Here is a 27,541-nt window from a genome sequence, read left to right as displayed (position 1 = left end):
CTGTTTTAATTTGGTTTCGTTTAATCAATAGTGATTTGGGGGGAAGTTCCCGTCTTAGCTCAGTGGTAATGAACTCGACTAGAAACCATGAGGATTCGGGTTCTATCCCTGGCCTTGCTCAGTGGGTTGGGGATCCAGCATTGCCATAAGCTGTGGTGAGGGTCGCAGACTCGGTTTGGATTCTGTGTTGCTGTGGCTGTGTGTAGGCCAGCAGCTGTCGCTCGCTTTTGATCCCTGGCCTGGAAACTTCCATATGGTGCAGGTGTGGCCCTTAAAAAAAAAAAATAGTGATTTGGGGGTCTGTTGTCTTATGCTTAATGGCCACAATGCGTTTTTGGTGTGTGAATTAAATAGTTCCTAGTGAGGTACTGAGCTTTACTTACTGAATTATTAGAGCTTTTTATATATCAAGAATATTAGCACTTTGTCACATTTTGCTCACAATTCAATCAGATCTGCTAACAACAGAAAATATCAAGTAGATTCCCTTACCTAAATTATGTGATGTCCCCCATCCCCCCAAACCTCACAAAAATGTTCATTATTGACACTGTATTAGTTTCCTAGGAATACTGTAACTAAAACCATTGCAAACTGGGGGGCTAAAAACTATAGAAATGTATTCTCTCACAGCTGTGGAGGCTGAAGATCTGCAGCCAAGGTGTTAGCAAGGCCAGGCTCCCTTGGAAGTTGTAGTGGAAGATCCTTCTTTTCCTATTCTAGCTTCTGGTAGCTCCAGGAGTTCCTTGGCTTGTAGACACATCATTAGACTCTCTCCCTCCATCACAAGGCATTCTCCGATCTCCTCTGCTAAGTATACGGGTCATAATGGATTAGGGCCCTCTTCACTTCATCCTTACTTGCTTATATCTGTAGACGCTATTTCCAAAAAAGCCACACTGATAGATGTGACCAGGGGTTAGGACTTCAACAATTTTTTTTTGGGGGGGGGGACAATGCAACCCACAACAACCCCCATTGTGAAGGGTCTGCTGTCAACAGCAAATTATAAACTTTTTAAGGACTGGGACAGGGTTGGTCTTGTTCATATCCAACACTTAGTCCAGCGGTCTAGGAGGGAGTGGGCACTCAATACCGATTTCGTAGAAGAAAGGATTTGAGTTTCAGGAATAGCTGAACTTTTAGACATTTAAAAAAAAATGTAAAAAAAAAATAAAAAAATAAAAAAGAAATGTGTGCAGAGAACACAAGGCATCAGATTCCTTTTATTTAAATTTACATTTAAAAATTTGCAATGAAAATACAAATGCATATGGGGAGGACAGGGTTGTCTGGAAGAGGGAAAGACTCAGATATTCTGAGTGGTACTTAAGTCAAGGTGTGTTCTTGAGTTTCCCAATATCTGTTCTGAAAATCTTTTTGAGAAAAATGCAGATGAGCATCTAAGCTCGAACCAAACTTCGTGACCAGGCTTATTAGGTTGGATTAAACAGAAGATAGCACAGCAGAACTTTTAAAAATCCAAATTTTACTCTGTCTTTGTATAGTAAAATAAAATTGACAATTAAATTTCATAGGGCGAAGAGTGCCTCACTTACCAAATAAAGGTCAGAATTTGCTCCAGAAACTTGCTTTCGAAATTATTTTTCCAACTCACTTCAGAAAATAATTTGCATATATGGCTAACAGACCCCAAATTATGCTGTAGAATATCTATATCTAACCTTGTTTAAAAAATATTTCATCTTTAGTAAAAGATATATTTAATAAAGTTAATTCTTTTAAATCAAGAGTTTGCCCTAGAGGTTTCCACTGTGGCACAGTGGGATCAGTGGCATCTCTGCAGTGCCAGGATGCAGGTTCTATCCCTGGGCCTGCTCAGTGGGTTTAGGATTCAGTGTTGCTGATAGGTTGTGACTACAGCTCAGATCTGATCCCTGGCCCGGGAAGTCCATATGCTGTGGGGCAGCCAAAAAGAAAAACTTTGTTAAAAAAATTAATGTAAGAGCTTGTTCTAGGAATCGATATATTTTATTACAGTGTCTCCACTTCCCTCTCTTCTCACCAAAGTGTCACCAAAGCCAGTCAAATGTAGTCACTTGGGACTAGGTCTAGACTTTGCTTTATTTTAGTGACCATAGTTCCAGTCCCAAAGCCACAGGCCAGTGTTTTGGGAAGTAACAGCCATAGAGATGAGGTATTTCAGTGTGAGCAAGAGAAACACTTTGATCTGGCACATTTTCTGCACTCACGCAGATGTGGTCTGGATGTAATTTGAGCACCAAAGCCTGCTCCATGGGCTTGAAACCCGAGCAGGGATCCACACTCTGAAAGTTTAGTGCCCTGCTCTTACCGTCTTGAGTTTGTGAGCAACAACCCCTGGATTTTCATTTTGTGCTGGGCTCCACAAATTATGTAGCCAGTCTTAGATGTATATACAAGCTGCTTGGACCTGAATCATCTAACTTGTGATCTGTGTTTTCTTTGGCATCGAAAATATGGGTAGTTCCCCAACATCTCCCAATGGCAAGATACACCAGGCTCCAGGACATTTTCAAAGGTGTAAAAGTTGAGGGCCACGTGGGGGACAGTGAAGGAAGCACACAAAGGTCATTTTTGGTTTTTTTTGCATGTCTATAAAATCGTACCTTCATTGCAATAGGGAAGAATCAAGCCCATCATATGTATATATGGGCTTATATATATATATGTAAAATCAGCATACTGAAAGAATGTGTTCATTGGACGAGCTAATTTGTACACACATGTTCAATAAGCTATAAACACATTCTTCTATAGTTCTTTTATCATTAAGGTGATTATTTCTGCAATTCAAATAAAAAGTGGAATCTGTGCAAGATCTGAGCTTGGCTATGCTTTATGAGAATAATGAAAAATCCTCTTCTGAATTGGAAAGCACCATTCTTTCTGTACTTCAAAAGAATGAGGGGCAATAGTTGGTTGAAAAATGCTATAACATGTCTACCATTAACAGTGGTGTAAACATTTCATTATAGGCATGGTTCTCTGTACAGGGGGACATATGGTGATTTAAAAGGATGAGTTAGCAAGGAAGAGGAGCTCTTTCTAGATACCTTAGGAGGTGGAGAAAGGCACAGTGGGCAAGGAGGCAGTGTTACCTACATCTTCAAAGGCCATGTGGGACTTTCAAACCCTGGCTGCAGATTAGAATCAATTGGAGTAATTAGAAAAACACTAATGTCTGGGCCTCATCCCAAACAAATTAATTACAACCCGAGGTGGACACTCAGGCAGGGTATTTTTTTAAAGTATCCCTGGTGATTCTGATGTGCAGCAAGGTGAAGAATCATTGGGCTTTTGCATACTCGAAAAGAAAGGTTTTGGCTACACCAGAATCAAACAGATCTCAATTCGAACATTTAAAGATTAAATATATATATTTATATCTAATTCTACTTAAACATAGACATCACTAACTTATTTCTATGCAAAGTATTACCTCTAGGTAATTAAAAATATTTTATAAATACTTTAATGATCTTTCTCTGTTAAACAATTCCAATAAATAGGGAAACATTTAAGAGATGAAAGGAGTTTTCAAAGCAGACGTTTCAACTTTTTTAGGAAATCTGAAGACTGCGCCGGAGTGTAAAAGTCCTGTAGAATGCAGGATGGGCAGGGCAAGTAGTGTTCCTCCCAACTTGGAGTACTTTTTACACATCACATATCTTCTTCCATTAAAGAAGGAAGTGAAAACTGCTCAGGCCAAAATTTAAAATTAAGGCATCTGGAAGCTAAACCACATTTTCTAGGATGTCTCCTTTAATAACAAGCTTTAGAAACAACACACAACAAAAAACATCCTTACAAATAAGTACCTAAAATTCTAGTATCCCGAGAGGAGAAATTCCTTTTCAACTAATTTTTGAATTCTGGGGTAAAGGTGTTTCTGAAGATGTCACGATTCTGAGTAAAGAGTTGTGGGCAACTGGGAAAGAGGGAAGCAGGGTACAAGGGGGGTGGGGAATAGAAAGGCCCTGCATGAGTCCCTTCGTTACTTGCTGTTTCTGTGCTGGCGAAGGGCTAGCCCAATTGTACTTGATGGTTCTTCACTCTGTGGGCAGAGCTGAGACAAATGTTCCCTGGAACCAGACCAGCAGAGAAAGGCCAGGGCACAAAGATTCAGATTTTCCATTTCGTGTTCGTGAGTCTCAGTGGTATCGGAAGCTAACTGCAGAAGACCCTGAAAAGACAAGCTCGCTTTGCTGGCACATCCCTCACATCTGCAGATGTGCAGGGGATTTTGGGGAAGCATTCTCTAAGGAATGAGGCATGGTTACAATGATCACAGTTTTTTTTTTTTTTTTCCTGTAAGGAGTTTGAGAAACCCAAGGATAACCAAAATTGAGAGGATACCCAGCTGACAATAGATGTTACCAATTATTGTAAAGAATTTCAGAAGCACTCAGTACCAAGAAAGTTGAAACTTCAGAGGTCATTAGGCCACTTAAATTTAGAACAGTCTCCAACATGACTGAGGGGGCACATGAGAAAAAACAAACATGCAAATAAGCCTAACACTGAACATTACTTAAACATGCCAAGGTTTTTCTCCAGTGAAGAGTTCAGTTAGGGGAAGAGCTATATTTCTCAAGTGCCAGCTTTCATAATGTCCCACTACATGACATCAAGTTCGATGACTGTCCTGCTGACGTAAAGCATTAGAACACTAACTTGTTTTAAACTCTAGCCCAAAGTATTATGCGGAATGCTTCTCCCCTTGTTTGATGCCAAGAACAAGATGTAAGAACCAGTTAAACTGCACGGTCCATCCTTTGTCTCTGCAAACTTCAATCTGATCCAGAAAATACTTTTTAGCATCCTCCTCACTTTTGCCCACTGTGAGGGCATCCCGAATGTATTCAATGTCTTCTTTGCTGGTTAACTGGGGCATTCCTGTCATCAGCATCATGGAGAAGAGGATGATCAGTAGGTTTGTGTGATGACGAAGGGCTAGGTAAGCCTTGACGCAGACATCCTGGATAAAAGGAAGGAACGCTGTTAACTGTTGTCGCTGTAACAAAGTAGCCTGGGAGTTCTGGTCTTGGTGCCGTGATTAACGAATCCGAATAGGAACCATGAGGTTGTGGGTTCGATCCCTGGCCTTGCTCAGTGGGTTAAGGATCCGGCGTTGCCGTGAGCTGTGGTGTAGGTTGCAGATGTGGCTCAGATCCCAAGTTGCTGTGGTTCTGGCACAGGCTGGCAGCTACAGCTCTGACTGGACCCCTAGCATGGGAACCTCCATATGCCACGGGCACAGCCCAAGAAATGGCAAAAAAAGACAAAAACAAAAAACAAAACAAAACACCAACAACAAAGTAGCCTGAAGACCAGTGGGCTGTTTTGGAATTTACATGGCATTATCCTGTCCCTGAGAGGAGATCATGACAAGCCAGGAAGGTCCCCTGTCTCCAATGAAGCACTTGACTAGGAACATAAACTGCTGTTATAATCTCTGAAGCACTGCACTGTGGTGGTACACCTCCAGGGTGTGCTCAAGGAAAACTAACTGATACACCGTTTCATCTTTTTTACTCTCCTTTTTTTTTACTTTGGTTCCTTTCCTAGGGAATTGAGGGTGGACATTTCTTTAGGCTGGGAGTCAGTTTTTGAACACCTCCTACTGGAATCAATAAACCTTATGTAAGCATAAATAATGTTTGCCAAGAGCTAATGGAATCCAAAAAAGAGCTGGAAACAGGGCGTTTGAAATTTAGCTGGTTTTCATATTTATTTTACAATGTGACCTACTCTAAGGTAATAGATGAATTAGCTTTTCATTGTCTGACTCTCAAAATTGTTAATGATCTTTGAAAATTCAATATAAATTTGAATACTGAGTGAGAGAGGGCTTTCAACAAGGCAGTGTCTGATGCCTCTTCTAAAAGCCTTGGAGTAAGTGATACATGTGAGTTGAGTCCACTTCTTAAGCAACAGGCTTGCTCATTTCAATTAAAATGTTCTAATGTGAAGAAAAAAACTGAAAGGGTTTCAATTTTGCCACATGAGAATAGCCCAACCTTAATATCATAATTTGGGAAGATGTTGTGTTAAAGCTGAAATGAATGATTACAGGTTTAAATATTTCAAATAAAACACTGAGTAAAATGTTAAGAGAATGACAAACTGTAGCCAACTAGGCAGTCACAAAATTGCAAGAGTAGTTCATCATAAGGTACTAGATTAAAATCTACTTTTAATTTTTATGAAAGTAACATATAACTTAACATGTACCTAAAATGTAATGATATGAAGAATTATCTGAGTTACCACTCAAAATCATTCTGAATAATGAGTCTTGGAAAAAGAAATGTATAAAATCAGAAAAGTGAGGGTAAAATCGCTAGTATTTATTTTATTTTAATTATTTATTTTACTTTTTTGGGGGTCATACCTATGGCATATGGAAGTTCCTAGGCTAGGGGCTGAATTGAGCGATAGCTGCTGGTGTATACCACAGCCACAGCAATGTGGGATCCAAGCTGCTGCTGTGACCTATACCACAGCTCACAGCAATGCCATATCCTTAACCCACTGAGTGAGGCCAGGGATTGAACCTACATTCTCGTGGATCCTAGTCAGGTTTGTTAACCACCAAGCCACAAGTGGAACTCCAAAAGTCACTGGTATTTATAAATAACAATCATCTTCTTGGAACACCGAAGTGGGGAAAAACTAAAATACTACTGTAACTAGTTTTTTAAAATTAAACTAGCTTTTTATAAAGTTAATGAAAAAAGCCACCAACTCACTGGTAAAAGGCAAACATATAGTAAAGGTAGGAAATCAGCCACACACAACTATGATATCAAAACCAGTAATCATGAAAAACAGAGTATGACTGCAGAATATTGGCAAGGCATTTTAAATTAAGAGACCAACAACTTAAAACACTTTTGTATGTATATATAAACTGCTATTTCCATACCTCATGATAACTGCAAACCAAAAATCTATCATAGATACATACACAAAAAAAAGGCAACCAAACACAACACTAATGACAGTCTTAAAACTACAAGACAAGAGATCAAAAGAGGAAGGGAAGAAAAACGACCAACAAAAGCAAATCTGAAACAATTAACAAAATGGCAATAAGAACATACATGTCAATAATTACCTTAATGTAAATAGATTAAAGGCTCTAAAGGTATAGACTGGCTGAATAGATACAAAAACAAGACCATATATATATGCTGTCTATTCGAGACCTACTTCAGATTTAGGGACACATATAGACTGAAAGTGAGAGGATGGAAAAAGGTGTTCTAGGTAAATGGAAATCAGAAGAAAGCTGGAGTAGAAATATTCATATCAGACAAAATAAAGATTGTCACAAGAGACAAAGAAGGTTATTACATAATCAAAGGATCAATCCAAGAGGAAGATAGAACAATTTTAAATATATATGCATACAACATAGGAGCACCTCAATATATTAGGCAACTGGTAATAGCCATAAAAGGAGAAATCAATAATAACACAGTGATAGTAGGGGACTTTAACATGCCACTTACAGCAATGGACAGATCATCCAGATAGAAAATCAGCAAGGAAATTGTAGGCCTTAAATGACACATTAGACCAGATGGACTTAATTGTCATTTATAGAACATTCCATCCAAAAGTAGCAGAATACACATTCTTCTCAAGTGCACATGGCACATTCTCCAGGATAGATCACAACTTAGGCCACAAATCAAGCCTCAGTGAATTTAAGAAAACTGATACCATATCAAGCATCTTTTCCAACCAGAACATTCTAGGATTAGAAATAAACTAAAAGAAAAAAATGCAAAAAACACAAACATGTGGAGACTAAACAATATGCTACTAAACAACCAGGGAATCACTGAAGAAATCAAAGAGGAAATAAAAAATGCCTAGAGACAAATGACAATGAAAACACAATGATCCAAAAGCTATGGGATGCAGCAAAAGCAGTTTTAAAAGGGAAGTGTATAGCCATACAGTCTTACTTCAGGAAACAAGAAAAATATCAATAAACAGTCTAACCTTACATCTAAAGCAACTAGAGAAAGAATAACAAAACCCCAAGCTAGTAGAAGGAAAGAAATCATAAAGATCAGAGCAGGAATAAATGAGATAGAGACAAAACAATAGAGAAGATCAATGAAACCAAAAGCTCGTTCTTTGAAAAGATCAACAAAATTATATACCTTTAGCCAGACTTATCAAGCAAAAAAGGGAGAGGGCTAAAATCAATAAAAATAGAAATAAAAAAGGAGAAGTTAAAACTGATAACACAGAAATAAAAAGGATCATAGACTACTACAACAACTATATGCCAATAAAATGGACAACCCAGAAGAAATGGACAAATTCTTAGAAAGGTACATTCTTTCAAGACTGACCAAGAAAGAAAGAGAAAATATGAACAGACTAATCACAAGTACCAAAATGGAAGCTGTGATTAAAAAACTTCTAAAAAACAAGTCACAGGTCACAGGTGAATTCTATCAAATGTTTAGCAAAGCATTAACACTTATCCTTCTGAAACTATTCCAAAAAATTGCAGAAGAAGGAACACTCCCGAACTCATTCTGAAGCTACGATCACCCTGATACCAAAAGGAGAAAAAGATACCACAAAAAAGAAAATTATAGGCCAATATCACAGATGGATATAGACACAAAAATCCTCAACAAAATGCTAGCCAACTGAGTCCAACAATACATTAAAGGGATTACGTACCACAGTCAAGTGGGATTTACCTCAGGGATGCAAGGATTTTTTAATATCCACAAATCAATTAGTGTGATATACCACATTAATGAAATGAAGAATAAAAATCATATGATCATCTCAGTAGATGCAGAAAAAGCTTTTGACAAAATCCAACACCCATTTATGATAAAAACCTTCCAGAAAGTGAGCATAGGGGGGACCTACCTCAAAATAATAAAGGCCATATGTGACAAACCCATAGCTAACATCATTCTCAATGGTGAAAATCTGAAAGAATTTCTGTTAAGGTCAGGAATAAGACAACAATGTACACTCTCACCACTTTTATTCAACACAGTTTTGAAGTCCTAGTCACGGCAATTAGAGAAGAAAAAGAAATAAAAGGGATCTAAACTAAAAAAGAAGAAGTAAAACTGTTGCTGTTTGCAGATGACATGATTCTATACATAGACAGTCCTACAGATGTTACCAGAAAATTCTAGAGCTCATCAGTGAATTCAGTAAAGTTGCAGGATACAAAATTAATGCACAGAAATCTCTCACATTTCTATACACTATCAACAAAAGATCAGAAGGAGAAATTACGGAAACAATCCTATTTACCATCATATCAAGATGAATAAAGTGCCTAGGAATAAACATACCTGAGGCAAAAGACCTGTACTCTAAAAACTGCTAAAACACTGTTGAAAGAAATTGATGGTGACACAAACAGATGGAAAGATATAACACACAGGATTAACATTCAGAAATTGGTTGCATTTCTGTATATTAACAAATATTGGAAAAGGAATATAAAAAAATACCTTTTAAAATCACACTTCCCAAAATTAAATACCTAGGAATAAACTTGACCAAGGAGGTGAAAGACTTATGCTGAGAACTATAAAACACTAGCCAAGGTAAATAAAGAGGATTCAAAGCAATGGAAAGATATCCCATGCTCCTGGATTGGAAGAAATAATATTGTTAAATTGGCCATAGCACCCAAAGCAATATACAGATTTAATGAATCCCTATCAAATTACCAATGACATGTTTCACGGAAATAGAACAATCAAAAAATCTATATGGATCATAAAAGATGCAGAATTGCCAAAGCAATCCTGAGGGAAAAAAACTCAAGCAGGAGGTATAACTCTTCCAGACTTCAGACAATATTACAAAGCTACAGTAATCAAGACATTGTGGTACGGGTACAAAACCAGATATACAGACCAATGAAACAGAAGAGAGAGCCCCAAAATAAACCCAGACACATAAGGAGGCAAGAATATAAAATGGGAAAAAAACAGTCTCTTCAAGTGGTGCTGGGAAAGCTGGACAGCTGCGTATCAATCAATGAAACTAGAACACACCCTCACTCCATACATATTAATAAACTCAAAGTGGCTTAAAGACTTAAGCATATGATAAGACACCATAAAACTCCTAGAAGAGAACATAAAATATTCTCTGACATCAACCATACAAATGTTTTCTAAGGTCAATCTCTCTAGTGAGTAGAAATAAAAATCAACAAATGGAACCAAATCAAACTTACAAGCTTTCACACATCCAAGGAAACCATAAAAAACAAACAAACAAAAACCCCCAAAAGACAACCTAAAGAATGGGAGAAAATAGTTGCAAAACATGGCAACTGACAACAGCTTAATCTCTAAAATATACAAACAACTCATACAGCTCATTAAGAAAAAACCCAATTGCAAAATGGGCAGAAGACCTAAATGGACATTTCTCCAAAGAATACATACTGATGTCCAGCAGGTACATGAAAAAATGCTCAATATCACTGACTATTACAGAATTTTTGTAATGCAAATCAAAACTACGAGGTACCACCTCACACCAGTCAGGATGGCCATTATTAAGTTTACAAGTGACAAACGCTGAAAAGGGTGTGGAGAAAAAGGAACCCTCCTGCACTGTTGGTGGGAATGTAAAAGGGTACAACTGCTATGGAAAAGAATATGGAGGTTCCTCAGAAAACTAGATATAGAACTACCATATGATTCACCAATCTCACTCTTGGGCATATATCTGGACAAAAGTACAATTCTAAAAGATACATGCACCTGTATGTTCATAGCAGCACTATTCACAATAGCAAAGCATGGACACAACCTAAATGTCCATTGACAGATGAATGGATTAAGATGTGGCACATACACACATTGGAATAGTACTCAGCCATAAAAAATGAAATGATGCCATTCACAGCAACATGGGCAGAACTATAGATTCTCATACTAAGTGAAGTAAGTCAGAAAGAGAAAGACAAATTCCATATGATATCACATATGTGGAATCTAAAATATGGATGAACCTGTCTAGAGAACAGAAACAGACTTGCAGACACAGAGAACAGACTTGTGATTGCCAAGGGGAATGGGGAGGGAGTGGGATGGACTGAGGGTTTGATGTTAGTAGATGCAAACTTACATTTAGAATGAATAAGTAATGAGGTCCTGCTCTATAGCACAGGGAGCTATATCCAATCCCTTGTGATAGAACATGCTGGAAGATAATATGACCAAAAGAATGTGTGTCACTTTGCTGTACAGCAGAAATTGACACAACATTGTAAATCAACTATAATAAATTAAAAACTGGGAAGAAGGCCTAAATAGATATTTCTCCAAAGAAAATATACTGATGACCAGAAAACACATGAAAGGATGCTCGCCATCACTAATTATTAGAGAAAGGCAAAGCAAACCTGCAGTGAAGTATCACTTTACACCATCAGGAATGGCTGCCATCAAAAAGTCTACAAATAGTAAGTGCTGGAGAGGGTGTGGAAAAAAGAAAACCTTTCTATTCTGTTGGTGGGAATGTAAATTGGTACAACCACTATGGAAAACAGTATGGAGCTTCCTTGAAAAACTAAATATAGAACTACCATATGATCCAGCATATAGCCAGAGAAAACCATAATTCAAAAAGACACATGCACCTCAATGCTCATTGCAGCACTTTATGCAATAGCCAAAACATGGAAGCACCTAAATGTTTATTGAGAGAGGAATAGATATAGAAAATGTGGGAGTTCCTCTTGTGGCGCAGTGGTTAATGAATCCGACTAGGAACCATGAGGTTTCGGGTTCAATCCCTGGCCTTGCTCTGTCGGTTAAGGATCTGGCATTGCCGTGAGCTGTGGTGTAGGTGGCAGATGTGGCTCAGATCCTGTGTTGCTGTGGCTCTGGCCAATTAGACCCCTAGCCTGGGAACCTCCATATGACATGGGCAGAAGCCCAAGAAAAGGCAAAAAAAAAAAAAAAAAAGTGTTACATATGTACAATGGAAAACTATTCAACCATAAAAAAGAATGAAATAATTCCATTTATAGCAACATAGACGGACCTAGGGATTATCATACTAAGCAAGGTCAAAGAGAGAAAGACAAACATCACATGGTATCACTTATATGTGGAATCTAAAAAAAAAAAAATTTGAAACAAATGAACTTATTTACAAAACAGAAACAGACTCACAGATTTTGAAAACAAACTCATGGTTACCAAAGGGGCCATGTGGGGGCAAATGATGGACTGGGGGTTTGGAATTGGCATATACACACTGTGGTTTATGGAATGACTGGCCAACGGGATTCTGCTGTTTGGCACTAGGAACTCAACCCAATATTCTGTGATAACCTATATGGGAAAAAAGTCTGAAAAAGGATGGATGTGTGTAACTGTATAACTGAATCACTCTCTTGTACAGCCGACACTATCACAATGTTGTCCATCAACTATACTTCAATAAAACTTTAAAAATAAAAAAGAAAATCATAAAACAACAAAGTAAAATGAAAGGACAGATGCGGTAATGGTAACAAAAGCCCCATGATTTCTGAGATAAACACCTACACAAAACATGCAAAATCCATTTGTTAAAACTATAAAAATTTACTGAAGCGTGTAAAAGAAATCTGGAACACGTGGAGTGACACAGCGTGTTTCTCACTGATAAAACTGCTTAATATAAAGAGAAACATTTTCTCAGATTAATCTACAAATACAATGAAAATTAAATAAAAACTCCTGTTGGATGTTTAAACTCCCATACGGTTTTAAGTTCATCTGGAATAATGAGGGACTGAGACAACATTTTGAAAAAGTGTAGTAACAAAAACAGTGCTTGCTACCCTGGATGTTAACCTAGATATAAAGCAGATCATGAAACAACAATATTTAAAACTGTGTGAAATAGTATCTTTTCTTTTCCAAAAAAAAAAAGATAAAAAATTTTGTGGAACAGAATGGAGAGTTCAGAGACATAGCTAAGTATGTGTTAAATATATAGCTAAGGTGATTTTTCCAATTAGTGGAGAAAAGATCTATTATTTGACCTGGTACAACTGGGTTATAATTGGGGGGGGATAATAAAGTTTACTCCATGTGATACCCCAAAATGAATCCCAGGAGAATCAAACATTTATATGTAAAAAGGGAAAATATTGAAATAATCAGGGAAGGAGAAAGGAAGGACTTAAGTAGCTGACTGCCCAGGCCCAATCCATAAGGCAAAGATGAAGAGATGATGGAAACTTCAAATTTTTGAGGAAGAAAAAGCTATAAACCATATTAAAAGAGGCATATGACAAGAGAAGACATATTTGGAGTTCCCGTCATGGCTCAGTGGTTAACGAATCCGACTAGGAACCATGAGGTGGTGGGTTCGATCCCTGGCCTTGCTCAGTGGGCTAAGGGTCCGGCGTTGCCTTGAGCTGTGGTGTAGGTCGCAGATGCGGCTCGGATCCCGTGTTGCTGTGGCTCTGGTGTAGTAGGCTGGTGGCTACAGCTCCAGTTAGACCCTTAGCCTGGGAACCTCCATATGCCGCAGGAGCGGCTCAAGAAATGGCAAAAAGACGGGAAAACAAAACAAAACAAAAAAAAAGAGAAAACATATTTGCAACATGACAGATCATTTCTTCACCTCCAGCCCCCAACAGCTGATACCAACCAATAAGAAAGAGATAAACAGCTGGCTAGACATAGAGGCCAAGGATATAGTCTATATCCTTGTGCACTCTAAGGCATAAAACCAGATAATAAACATAAAAAAAATGTCATTACCTCCTTAGTAATCAAATAAATGTAACTTAAAATGAGATGGAAACATTTACCTACCAAATGGGAAAATCTTTTTTTAAAAACCTTTGGGGAGTTCCCGTCATGGCTCAGTGGTTAACGAATCTGACTAGGAACCATGAGGTGGTGGGTTCGATCCCTGGCCTTGCTCAGTGGGCTAAGGGTCCGGCGTTGCCTTGAGCTGTGGTGTAGGTCGCAGATGCGGCTCGGATCCCGTGTTGCTGTGGCTCTGGTGTAGTAGGCTGGTGGCTACAGCTCCAGTTAGACCCTTAGCCTGGGAACCTCCATATGCCGCAGGAGCGGCTCAAGAAATGGCAAAAAGACGGGAAAACAAAACAAAACAAAAAAAAAGAGAAAACATATTTGCAACATGACAGATCATTTCTTCACCTCCAGCCCCCAACAGCTGATACCAACCAATAAGAAAGAGATAAACAGCTGGCTAGACATAGAGGCCAAGGATATAGTCTATATCCTTGTGCACTCTAAGGCATAAAACCAGATAATAAACATAAAAAAAATGTCATTACCTCCTTAGTAATCAAATAAATGTAACTTAAAATGAGATGGAAACATTTACCTACCAAATGGGAAAATCTTTTTTTAAAAACCTTTGGGGAGTTCCCGTCATGGCTCAGTGGTTAACGAATCTGACTAGGAACCATGAGGTTGCGGGTTCGATCCCTGGCCTTGCTCAGTGCGTTAAGGATCCAGCGTGCTGTGGTGTAGGTTGCAGACGCGGCTTGGATCCCATGTTGCTGTGGCTCTGGCGTAGGCCGGCAGCTACAGCTCGGATTAGACCCCTAGCCTGGGAACCTCCATATGCCACAGGAGTGGCCCCAGAAAAGGCAAAAAGACAAAAAACAAAACAAAACAAAAAAAACCTTTGGGATGATAGCAGATGCGCACCCTTCACAGGCTGATGGTCGATGGGAACAGGTACACATTTGTCAGCAGACAACTGGCTAACATGCTTCCAAAGCCTTAAAATACTGATAACTTATCAATCTTATATAACTTAATTGTGGTAGTTACATAACTGATGCATTTGTCAGACTTCAAAGAGCAGTTCACCTAAAAAGGCTGAATGCTGCTTGTCTGTGAATTATGCCGTAATAAACTTGACTTTGAAAATGTCTGCATCCTTTTGACCCAGCAGTTTCCCTGGTAGGAATCTGCCTTTTAAAAATCTGGATAATTCTGCAGTGATTTAACTACAAGAATGTTCATGAGGACATTGTTCAAAATTGTGGAAATGTGAAAGCCGCCACAATATCCTAAAAGCAGAGATGGATAGAAAGGGTTTATCAAAGTGTCTACAGTTGCATGCTCTCTAACTACTAGAATGACCCTGTAGAAGAATATTTAATAAGCATATAAAAGTGTCTGTGTTAAAAGGCAAGGATAAGCCAATACATGTAGTAGAATCCCATTTTGGTAAATGAACGGAAAATATATACATAGAAAAAGAGAATGGAAGTTTACAGGCCAAAATGTTAATAGTGATTTTTCTTTTTGCTTTTAGATGATCTTTTCTTATGTCACCTGCATGTGGCAGGGTAGCTACAGTGAAAATGGGGGTCAGGACTGTGTCATTATGAATGTCCCGGCTGGATTGTGTATGCATCACCCCATCCAGGTACAAAAACCCATGGACTGTTGTGGTCTTTCTTTTCTTTTCTTTTTTCATGGCCACACCTTTGGCATGTGGAAGTTCCCAGGCTAGGGATCGAATCAGAGCTGCAGTGCCAGATCCTTAACCCACTGAATGAGGCCAGGAATTGAACCTGCATCCTCACGGATGCTCTGTCAGGTTCTTAACCTGCTGAGCCACAATGGGAACTCCTATTGTGGTATTTTTTTAAGTGGAACCATATAGATAAAATGCCCAGCAGAGAGGCTGGCACATGAGAAGGTTCCATAAATGCTGGTCCTCTCCCTTCCCTACCCACGGGGTAGGTCAACTGTGTCTCCTCTCTACTTACTTTACGAAGCAAGAGGCTCAAAAGACCCGGGACACTCTTCGGGCTGTTCCTGCCGTGGCCTGGGCACCACTTGTCCCCTGGAAGCGGCCCCAGTGCATTAGCGCTCTTGCATTCTTAATGACTCCACTTACATCCGGAAATCATTTTCTTTTGCTCATCCCTAGGCCCCACTGAAGTCTCTCTCATTTCTTGGTAATTACACAGGCTAGGGGCACACTTCACCTCAGGCAACAGTCTCATTAATATGCCGACTCTCACAGTTTTCGCAAGGGCAGGGAGGGAGATGCCTTTTGATTTTGAATTAGAGCACATCCTTTAATTATTTCTCATCCTTCTATACTCTGGGAGCTCCAGGCAAACCTCCTGCTGTCTGAGCCCACTGTGTGGTCAAACTCTTTAATAGAGAGTTTTTGAGAAGGAAAATTAATCTAAGGTCAGGTTATTATGACACCAAGCCATAGGTGCTCGGTAAATATTTAAGTGGCGGTGCCCCGATTCACCAACTGCTGTGGCCACAGAGAGACCCACTAGAGGAAGGGAACTGCCTTGTTGCCCTCCAAGGCCCTCTTACCTATGTAAGAGATTTCTGCTGGCTCCGATTTATTTGGTTATTTCTAATGTTCACACACAAGGGACACTTCTATGAGAAAGAAATTTCATCCCAAAATTTAACTGCCTGTCCCAATACTGGGCAGACACAGTGTCTAAATTCTGACTGGCTATGTAGACTTACAGACATGGTACAGATTTAATGATTTTTTTCTCTTTTCTTTTTGTCTTTTTAGGGCTGCACCCACAGCATATGGAGGTTCCCAGGCTAGGGGTCGAATCAGAGCTGTAGCTGCCAGCCTACCCCACAGCCACAGCAGTGCCAGATCCGAGTCATGTCTGTGACCTACACCACAGCTCATGGCAACGCTGGATCCTTAACCCACTGCGTGAGGCCAGGGATTGAACCTGCGTCCTCATGGATGCTAGTCAGATTCGTTTCTACTGAGCCACGATGGGAACTCCCGGATTTAATGATCTTTTGCTTAAAGGTGTGTGGAGCAGCAGTGAGAAGCAGAGATGCACACCTCACTGCCTGGATTCAAATCTTAGCTTTCTTACAGACAAGCTCTTTGTCATCAGAGGAGTGACTTAACCTCTCTGGACCTTGGTTTCCTCAGCTTAGAATAAGAATAATAAGAACAATACCCAAATCATGTGGTTGGTGGTAAGATTCAATTGCTCTGTAAGTGGCTGGCTGTTATTATCGACAGCACGCCAAGTGGTATCAGTGAGCGCACACTTCTCAGTGCTGAGGTCACCTTACCATTGAGGTCACCAGTCCAAGCAGTCTCCTTCGACAGCAGAGACCTAGGAGTGTGTGGGCTGAGTGTGGAGATGAGTCCCACTCCCACCAGTGTTGGTGGAGGGGGGTGCTCGGTGCCGGCCCCCGGGGATGGGCAGAATGATGGAAGCGCAGCGCACAGGGGCTACACTGGCAAGTGGTTCTCTCACTAGGAGGGGCTCAGCTGGGCACTTGCTCCACCCACCCCGGGAGTTTCATTTCTGCCCTTAGACTCAGCCACAGGGTCTGTCCGAGCATCCTGACCATGCAGCCTCAGTGCAGAAAGCCTGTGGTTTGAGGGATTGTGAGGCTGTGGCTTGGGGAGCTCGGGGAAGCACAGAACACAGGCGTTACCGGCTGTAACAACAGAATTTTCCCTTCCGCCAGGGTCGCCTGGCAGTGACCTCACGCATCCTCATATGCTGTCCTTCTCAGCTGCCCATGGAAGGCTTCGTGCTGTTGAGCAGGGAAGCAGGGCTAAGGGAAGAACCTGATGTCAGCGACTTAGTTTAAGGTACTTGTTACTGAGGGTGAGCATGGGGAGCAGTGGAATATTGTTAACCTCACTGGCCGGAACACTCTACCTGGTGGCCAAGAAGCAGACCGAACCTGCACAGTACAACTGCTCTTTGCTTCGTAGTTGATTCAAGTGCCTTAAGAACAGCCTCTGGAACCAAAGGAAAGGGTGGCTTTTACAGAGCTACCTCTCAGCTAAGTCTTAGGAACAAAGGAACTGATGACCATTTCAGGGTCAACACTGTGACCAGATTCATTCACTGGCCCCAGGTTATCAGTTCACCAAACTGAAAACAGAATCCTTTCTATGCCCAATCTATTAATTTCTTTTAACTACCAAGGAGCGGTGGCTGCTTTAGACAGACCGAGGGCAGATGGAACAGGCCTCCCTTTGCTTAAAACCAAACGCTTCCACTAAAAAGGAGGAAGTAACCTCAGAGCCATAAAACAGAAACTCCCCAAAAAGAATCTGGGGCTGAGAGGAGAGAGAAGAAACACTCACAAATATTCATCAGTGAGAAGAAATGTTCTCACCTACAGAGGAGGTCGCTGCTTAGCAGACCAGGTCATACAGGAAGGAGCACTTTCTGATACATCTGAGAGGAGAGTGTGTCCAATGCGTGGCCATGCATTTGTGGAGCTTGAATTAGGAGGGTGATCTTTCAGGACTCAGAAATGATTCTCAGACTTGCTGTCTACAGGGGAAGGGCCGTATGGCCATCTTCTCAAATATATAGTTAGAAGCCCATTAGAAACCTAAAGGTTACAATTAAACTGTTCTACTTTAGTCAAATATTCTTTTTTTTTTTTAGGGCCGCACCCACAGCATATGGAGGTTCCCAGGCTAGGGGTCGAATCAGAGCTGTAGCTGCCAGCCTACACCACAGCCACAGCAAAGCCAGATCCAAACCTTGTCTATCTGAACCTCATCTGAGATCTACACCACAGCTCATGGCAACGCTGGATCCTTAACCCCCTGAGCAAGGCCAGGAATCGAACTCACAACCTCATGGTTCCTAGCTGGATTTGTTTCCACTGCGCCACAATGGGAACTCCCTACTTTAGTCAAATATTCTAAATAGATTGTATGGAGGGTGTGTGTGTGTGTGTCTATTTACCTTTTAGCCTTGTTCCAAAAAGAGATGAAGGTGGATTATTCAGATAGGCAAAAATCACAATGACATGAAATAGAAGTGGGTAGAAAAAGCCAAGGGAATAATACAGGAAATGATCCATAATGTGTTTGGAAAAGAGACTATATATCACAAAACCTATGAACTTGCTAATGGCGGTCTTCAACTATATATACAGCCAAGAGGAAAAACAAATGTTCATCCAACGTTCAGAAGATTAAAAAAAAAAAAAACTAAAAAAAAAAACAAAAACAAAACTGTTTATTTAGGAGAAACACAGCTTTTCTACAGCTTTTCTTAAGACCTGATAGAGATTTTTGCAAGAGGATCTTTATAAAGAGTGCACTTTGTAAGGTGGTAAGCAATGTCCTCAATGATACTCTGATGGTAGACAAAACAATTCTCCAAGAGAAACTACACCTGGAGAGAGTGACATCAGTTGGGAGGTTATCCTTGGTAAATGTTTAAAAGTAACAGGGGTCTAATCTTGGGAGCTGAGTGACCCCACAGGCTGGTGGATTAACACGCAAGTCCAATCCAAGGCCATCTTTCCAGTCTTGTATTCGTATCTTGACCAAAAAAACTGATAAAATATGTCAAGCTTATCTAAGTCCTAACAGTTCTTCAGACTGCATGCAGGTCTGTATTTGGCACAGAGATCACACCAACATCCTCAAGCTCCTAGCAGTGGCTGACGCAGAGCCCTCTCTGGGGGCATCTTTCGATGGACAGCTTGGAGAGAGGGAAGTGCTAGACTTTGGACCTGCATGGAGGAGGCTGAGTTCGACCTCATTAGTCCGCCAGGATGCAAATCCCAAGAGGGACGCCTTTATCAACTCAGTATATAATGATTATGAGCTAGTCAACAAACTCATCATCTTCCTGTTGACGTACATTAGGCCTTTATCACAGAAATTTGCAATGAAATCAGTTGAGCTCCAAGAGAAATCTTTGCTCTGCTCTTTGCCCCCCAAGCACACATCTGCTTCAAACTGGACCCAAATTTCCCTTCTCCCCTCAAATTCCATACACTCCTATATATTCCTAGGTTCCATCCATGTTGAATAATGGTACTTTCTGTTCCTAAAATACTGATACTAAATACTTGCTTCACACCCTTTCTCATGTTCTTCTTCCTTCTTGTCCCTGCATCTCCTAGCAAAATGAAATTGAACTCAGACTTTAATGCCCCCCCAATACTCCCTTCATTCTATAACTCTTTTCCACCCTCAGGGCATGATTAATCATGCTCTCTGCTGTTGAAATCCTCACGATAAAGCTGTGTGCACATCTCTCTGCTTATGTCACCTGTGCCAGCAGTGTGTCTGCCACACTGTAGACAATCTGCAAATGTATGATGAACAAACACTTCATGGGCAGAGGCCAAGTTCAACTGGGGGCAAGATTCATTGCTTTAAAAGCAGGGTGGATTAGGGAACAGTCGTATCTGAAGGGGATTAAACTCTAAAGACATGAGCTTTCTCTGGGCCTGGCACAGGACCCAAAAGGTGGCAGTGTGTTGAATGAGTGTGCTCTCTCGGGTAGGGAGAAACAGGTCTGGAAATCACAATGGGATGGAGTGTCAGGCTGAGAAAGTGTAGCCTGGCAGGTTCCAGGTATAGACAGCGGTGTAGACAAGAGCAGGGCTCACCACACAAGAAGACGGAGGCAGAGACTAGGAACAGGCGGTAGGGGTGAGATGGCCTCAGGGCCTCAGAAGAGTGTCAGGTGGTACGGTCTCTGTGGTCCCGCTGGCCGCTGTGGCTGGGGTCAGGGAGAGCACTTGAGTCTGGGCAAGGCCATTGGCCACGGGGAGCAGGTCCCAGTCCTACAGGCAGGTTAACAGGTGCAGGGACTGAGGCAGAAGTCATTACAGTAGCCCAGGATCTGAGCTGAGTGTGAAATGTCAGCAGAGATGGACTTTGAAGGTTCTTAAGAATCCAGGCCAGGACTCTGTGTAGAGACTGGGCTTGGAGCTGAGCCTGCTGCTTACAGGGTCTGGGTGCTTCCTGGCGTGGGGACAACACTGCCCATGCTGGTGACCCGGCAGGGCCTGATGCCCCTGGGCCTGCTGGATGAAAGCAGCACCACGAATGGGCTCCAGACTTCTCTCCATCAAACATTTCTTAAGAGTGACATCTAGGGGCAAGTGACTTCTAAGTACACTCATCAAAGGGCCTGCTGCGTATGGTTGTGCACGTGAAGAGCTATTTAGTTCCCCTGATTTCTTCAGCTTGATCTGACACATTTGCTGAATGCCTACTGTGTACAAAGAGTGTCTTCAAAATGCTTGTTTGTACAAGGCTGAGGACTCTCCTTGAAAACCATCCTGTAATTAATGTATCCTATAGGTTTATACCATGTGTCCTACTGGCATGACTGCTGCTCTGATGGGGAACAAACTGTAATGTTTACGTCAGAAGGAAATCTCTACAAAAACGTGCGTAGAAACCAGATGACACATGTCTGCATTATTTACTAAAACATTAGATTTCATAGTTAGGTTTACTTCTCCAGATGTCTGCATAGTCAGGCTGCATCTTGAGGGCTCATTAACACGTCCATGAATGGCAGCTTGGCCCTCAGTGGGCCTGAGTTACCACTGCATGAACTCGGACAGTTCGCTGCCTTGTGGAGAAGGAAGAACCCCAAGGAGTTATCCAGCCTCATCCACCTCCTCCCTGGGGCAGGGACTGCTCCTCCACCAGCCACTCCTTCCCTCAGCAGATAGCTACTGAGTGCTCCCTGGCCTTCAGCCCCATGTGTGGGATCCGGGTTGGTCCTGGCCCTGCTGCCCAGCACTACCTCTGTTAAGGGAGGGACAAGCGACGGAGGGTATGGAGACTTAGCCCCTGTGAGAGGGGAGGGGGTAGTGTGGGGTAAGATGTTGAGGAGGTGCCTGATCCAGTGAGAGAAGGAAGGCAAGTACCTGGGGTGAGGCTGGAGGCGGAGGTGGGAGAGGGGGAGCACCAGGCCCTGCAGGGCAAGCTGAGATGTTCAGATTTTAATCAAGAGGAGAAGAGACGCCTCCAGAAACAGTTTAAAGTGAGGGAGTAACATCGTATCTGCTTCTTCAGTACAGTTTTTAGCCAAATTCTGATTAATTGGGTCTTTAAGGTGCTGGAGGTTGAAATGGGATTCGAAGTCAGATTCCAGCTCAAATTCAGCGTTTTTCCAATGACAGTATCCCCTCCTCATTACTTGCCTAATCAAAACGACAAATGAGGAGCACAAAGTTTAAAACGTTTAAAGCTACAATTACTCCATTGATGAAAGAGCTTATTTACATAAAAGACCAAATACTTAATAGAATGGAGGAAAACCACCACAATGTCGACAGTGTTATTTTTGGAAGGTGGGATAGTGCGTATTTTATATTCCGATATTTTTAATATTTTGCTGGCTTTTTTTCTTTTTTTAAGGAAGCATTTACTACTTTTATGATTGTGGAAAAAACCACACATTCTTACATAAAATAAAAGGCAAGCCAAAATTTCATTTGCCAGCAACATCAATGTATTTGCTTGTGAGCATGTTCTATGATTGTTAAGTGAAATTTCAAACAGATTCATTCCCAGGGGGCAGAACACTTTTCTTTTTTATCTCGTCTGCACTGGAGAGATTTTTCTAGGAATTTATTTATCAAAATCATCATCCTTGCAGTGCGTCTGATTTAGCAGCCCGTGGTTCCCCAGGCAGACAGACAGTCTTGGGTTCAAATAGGAGGCCTGGGTTTTGTGTCTTTTGGTCTGACTATGGTTTGTTCCCGAGCTCTCCCACACTCTAGAAGTAACTCATGAATATGTGCCTGGCGGGGGGAGGGGGGGGGGAGACCAGCTATCTTGGAAAGAAGAGGGAGGTGGCAGAAGCCGTTCGTTCCCGAGTCCCATCCTCTCCCACTAGCTGGGGAGATTTGGAAGTCTCTGTGGAGAAGGCTCCCCTCACCAATGAAAAAAGGTCAGCTCTTCTCCACCCTTCTGAACAGAACGGGTGATTCAAAGCTGCCGCCCGCATTCATTGACCTTATCGATTCAAAATTAGCAATTCGCTAGAGACGGGAGGACTTCAATCCAAAAATGTAAATACATACAACCTTTCCCAGCCGATCTAGAAAATCATCGGCAGTTTTCTTCTACAAGATCCTGGGGTGCTGTTGAGGGAATTTAGAGATGTGCTTCCTGACCTTGCAGGGCTTCCTCTTGCAAAGGGAGCATAAGGCGAGGAAACAGAAAACCTTTTAGAAGAAGGCTTCGTAAGTGGCATGTAAAAAAACCCCCCAAACGGTCAGCAGGCCTGAGTCAAATGATGAGAAAACTTGCTGCTCATCTTGGTCAAGCTGGAAACTTTGGAAATTCTGCATATGTAACACTGTACACATACATAGTTTTTAATGTGTTCAGCCTTTTTCCTGTTGCGAGTAAGGAGAGGGGAAGCTTTCGAAGGGGAGCAGACAAGGGGGCGGGATGGGGGGGAGGGGAGAAGGCAGAACTTGGTCCCCAGTTTGATCTTTCATAGGAACAATGCTACGCTGTCAGGGTTTAGGGACTGCACTTCTGTCTGGGATCTCCTAGAGGGTTCCTCAACCTAAACGTTTTCAAAGTCCGAAGACCCGCTATGTTGTATGTTACACGGAGGCTCCATTTATTGAGTTCCTGCTGTGGTCTAGGCACTGGGGCAAGCACTCTTCATATTTCATGTAAATGATCTCTAAAAAAAGCCCACATGAGGTGGGACTTAGAACTCCCACTGGTGAGGAAACCGAGGTTCTGGAAGGACAAATAATTTGCATCACATACATAGCTGTTAAGGAGCAAGGCCAGGATTTAAACTCAAGTTGGTCTGCTCCAAAGCTCATCTTTTCAACGACAATGCCACGCTGGGTCTGCGTATACAGCTCAAAGTGCAGCATTTAAAGGGTGTAACAAGACTGCAAAACACACAAAGTACAATAAAATGTATGAAGGTGTGTTTTTGGTCGTACACACCCTGCCTAGATGTTGCTTTAAGGAAAGAGGTTCTAACAGCTCAAGAAACAAGCTTCAGTCACAAAGGATACAGAAATGGTCCCACATGGAGCGGGAAAAACTCAGCAAAGCCTCCCTGCAAAGAGTTGTTGCTTTGGGTGGAAGCTACCTGGACAGGGAGGCAACTTCTGGGGAGATGCCCCCAAGCCAAATCTTTTCATTAAAGAGTATTCTGCAATTTAAAGTGACGACAAGGAAGGGCAAAGGGGAAGGACAGATGGGATCTCAGGGGTGATGCGGGCACCCTGGGGTCTATGGGAATGTTGTCAACCACAGGGTAGGTGGGCAGTCATTCTAGGCAAAACCAGCGGCCAAAAGGATGAGAACATACACACAGAAACAGGGAGAGACTATGGGGTGAGGTCAGATTCCTCTGAGAAGTGACTGTCTGGGTGTTTAAGTGGCACTGTTGCTGCTGTGTTTGTTCAAAGCCAGTCGGGTGAACCGTTCCTCCAGGAGAGGAGAATGGAGTCCCCCTCCTTCCAATGATGAACCTCTTTCAGATTTTTTTTTTTCCTAAAACCATTTTTCTCTTCTAGGAAGTTGTCAAAACATGTGATTTTTAACTTTAAAGAAAAACAGGACTGAAATGTGTCAAATCCCTGGAAATTGTCTGAAACCCAGATGCGTCTACACAGAAAAACACACTAAAAATCCTAAGACCATCTGGCCACAGAGATCTCAGTTTCTCTGACAACACCCCTGTGCTGAAAGAGGGGAAATCCAGTAACCACCATACCGAAAATCAGCCAGGAGAACAAACAAGCACAGACAGGTTTCAAAACAATTCATCCCACTTCCTGCTCCACCGAAAGTCAAGGGCCCAGTCATCTCCCAAGGTTAACATGGGACTCGAGAAGAGGCTCGGGGAAAAAAAGAGCTCCTCCTGAAATGCTGAGTGCAAATCAAACCAGGTTTAAGAGGCACTAAGGGTGGGGGGGTACAAATGAGAAACGAACTTACACATTTCATAACCAGTCTTATAGTTACCACAGGTGAAGTCATTGTGGGGGGCGATAAGAACTGGGAGGGTGGGAATAACACCTACATATGACCGAATAAAATAGATGATTAATGAGAAGCTGCTATACAGCACAGGAAAATCTACTCCATAGTATGTAATAACCTAACTAGGGAAAAAGAGAATGGATGTATTTATGTGTGTGACTGATTCATTTTATGCCTGAAACTAATGCAACATTGTCTACCCACAAAATTAAATTTAAAAAGAACAAACCCGAGAACAGAATAGTGTGCATATAAAATAATCACTCTTTGCCTCTGTTGATCCGTTTTGTGTTTGTATGGCTATAAAATAGGTAAATTACAGCCGTAATTACGTAACTTTTCTGAGTTATAGTCAGTCACAGTTATTAAATTTGCAAAGCATGAACATACTACTTCTCCGGTATTTGACAGTCAAAAGGGGATGTAGACCAGGAAGGAACGAAAGAGAAAGGAGAATGTGGACCCTCCCAGGGAGATGGGGTGACTCTTGCAGGAGCTGGTGTCCAGGTGAGCAGGACCAACCAGAGCTCTCAGTACGCCCTGCAGTACATCGAGCTGACAAGACCTCAAATGAAGAGAAGGGTCCGCCCTTTACAAAAAGAGACAAGAAAGAATCCCTTGTGTAACTGATCGATACACACCTGCAGCAAAAATCAAGAGAAACTCACAATTGTTGGCGAGTCCTGAAAAAATACGTGTAAAGTGTGGATCATTTAGGCAACGTCTGGGTTAGGTAAATATTCAAAGGTTAACCCCTGCTTGCCAGGTGCTCTTTCTTAAAGCCCTCTCTTCAGGACCACATCATCCTGGTGGTCTGTATCTTCCCATGCCACTGATTCTGGAACACTTGTACTTGTTGTTTGGTTTTAGGAGGGAGGGGATTACTAAGAAGTGTCATTTTGGACTTGGGAAGGGAACAGAGGAGATGGGGAGGAGGTGGGCACAGGGGAGAGGAGCTTCAAAGGGGAGCGAGAGGTGAGGGCTGCAGGCACCTCTGGTTGGTATTCCCAGTAGATGGTCAAAAGGGAAGCCATTTACCTGAAATTTCTGGAAGTGTAGACTTGTCTTCTTTCCAGAAGTCCCCATCACAAACAGGAAGTCTGGGGTTAGCACAAATGGCACCCTCTCTTTATTAATGCCCAGGAAACTTTTGTAATTCCCAAGAATGTGTCCGAAATCAATATGAAATAGATTTCCTTAAGAGAAGAAAATGTCTGATAGCATTACATAAGCACTTGCAAACAACACTCTGGTTTGTTGATTTCTGGAAATATTTTGAATGTGCCTGAAAATGAGCTATCTTGGGTGAGGGAGCTATTTTTACTCTGTTGTATCAGCTTGTGATCTATTTTGTCTTAGCAGGTGTGTCTAGTAGTAGCCACAAAGCACTCTTTGAACCAAGCGTAGTTTTGATATCATTCCGGTGTTCTTTAAATGACAACCAAGTGCCATTCAAAAAATTCTTGACTCACAATTATTCTTAGAAATATAAATCAAAATTCTCTGGCTTATGTGCCATCATTATGCCCAAGACTCTCTCTCATGCCCTTGATGGAAGTCAGGAGAGACTGTGTTTTACTCTGTGTGGAGGAGGAGCAGTCATCTTTTACGTGTGAGTAGCACCATAGAAATAAATCGTCCTGAATTCCCCTTGGGTCAGTTGCTACCACTCTGATCATCACCGCCACAGCTCCCATCACCTGTTCTCATTTGTATAGCGCTCTTTCGTATGGATGGTTCATACATTCATTATCTCTTGCTTCCCACAGGGAGTGAGTGGTTGACCCCAGTATGATGCTCTTTTCCAGATTCTTAAATTGGTCCCAGTTTCATAAGAGAAAAATGTCATGGCATGTAGCCAATACTGACCACTGTGAAAATGGACAATGAACCAGCAAGGAGGGATAGGTTAGGAAGGCACAGCATTTCAGATTTAAGGATACCCGTGATTTTTTCGGGTTGCTTGTCTGCACCTTCTGACACTCTTGGTCACATTCACCTTCCTAGCTTTCTAGCTACTACTGTTGGGCTTGTCCTTCTTAAGCTGTTTCTTGTATCTTCTTCCATTACTCACTCCTGGGTCCTCTCTAGGATGATGACAACCTCTCTGTCCCCCTGCACAGCAATGACCTCTAGATATGTGCTCCAACTCTGACCTCCATTTAAGAATTACTCTGCACTGGGAGGGGACAGGGGTGGGAGTCAGGGTTCAATGGGTACAGAATTCCCATTGGGGAAGATGAAAAAATTCTGGAGATGAATGGTGGTGAGGGTTGCACAAAAATGTGACTGTAGTTAAGGCCACTAAAGTACACACTTAAAACTGGTTAAAATGGTAAAGTTTTATGTTATACGTCTTTTACAACATTTAGAAAACATTACAGTAAATAAACTCACCTGTTTCTGAGATCATAATATTGTCATTGTGTCTGTCGCCTATTCCGAGAACAAAGGTTGCCACACAGTAGCCGGCACAGGAATAAACAAATCTCTCCACAGCTGCCTGAAACTAATTAACATGTTATCTGAATATTAGTCGAGTCCTAACTCCACAGAGCCCAGTGAATCTATTACAAAGGAGCCCCCAAAGGATGCTCTTCTGGGACTCATTTTCAGAGAGCAAGTTCGGGGTACCCGACTTCCTTAATCTTCTATCTATTAAGTGCCAACTTTCTCATTGCACCACTTATATTTTAGGTGAAAATACAATGAATCACAGTAGCAGCAGGAG

General features: G+C 41.7%; 1 protein-coding gene and 1 long non-coding RNA gene across 7 annotated transcripts in view; one reads left to right on the top strand and one right to left on the bottom strand.

Annotated features, from left to right (window-relative positions):
- The window catches only part of LOC146400083 (uncharacterized), a 52,217-nt gene extending 24,992 nt beyond the window's left edge, over nucleotides 1-27,225 (top strand). Inside the window, exons 2-5 of one of the 2 annotated variants that reach the window (XR_014816122.1) lie at nucleotides 15,337-15,450; nucleotides 17,517-17,643; nucleotides 21,130-21,218; nucleotides 25,222-27,225. This is a non-coding gene — a long non-coding RNA (uncharacterized LOC146400083). Of the gene's footprint in view, nucleotides 1-15,336; nucleotides 16,613-17,516; nucleotides 17,644-18,488; nucleotides 19,031-21,129; nucleotides 21,219-25,221 lie in introns of those variants that run through there. The other variant, XR_014816121.1, reaches the window with a different exon arrangement.
- PIK3CG (phosphatidylinositol-4,5-bisphosphate 3-kinase catalytic subunit gamma) overlaps nucleotides 1,198-27,541 on the bottom strand; it is a 50,539-nt gene continuing 24,195 nt past the window's right edge. For 4 of the 5 annotated variants that reach the window (XM_021102203.2, XM_021102204.2, XM_021102205.2 and 1 more), the window contains 3 exons: nucleotides 27,208-27,319; nucleotides 25,849-26,006; nucleotides 1,198-4,981 (listed from right to left, as the gene is read on the bottom strand). In XM_021102203.2, coding sequence (XP_020957862.2) covers nucleotides 4,703-4,981; nucleotides 25,849-26,006; nucleotides 27,208-27,319 — 549 coding nt within the window. In that variant the 3' untranslated portion in view covers nucleotides 1,198-4,702. 5 annotated transcript variants of the gene reach the window in all.

Source organism: Sus scrofa, chromosome 9 (assembly GCF_054392235.1).
Source record: "Sus scrofa isolate SSC_HxYL_T2T_F1_AM1 chromosome 9, Sscrofa_HxYL_maternal_Yorkshire_Landrace_v2.0, whole genome shotgun sequence".
NCBI lineage: Eukaryota > Metazoa > Chordata > Mammalia > Artiodactyla > Suidae > Sus > Sus scrofa.
This window is presented reverse-complemented; position numbering and strand designations above follow the sequence as displayed.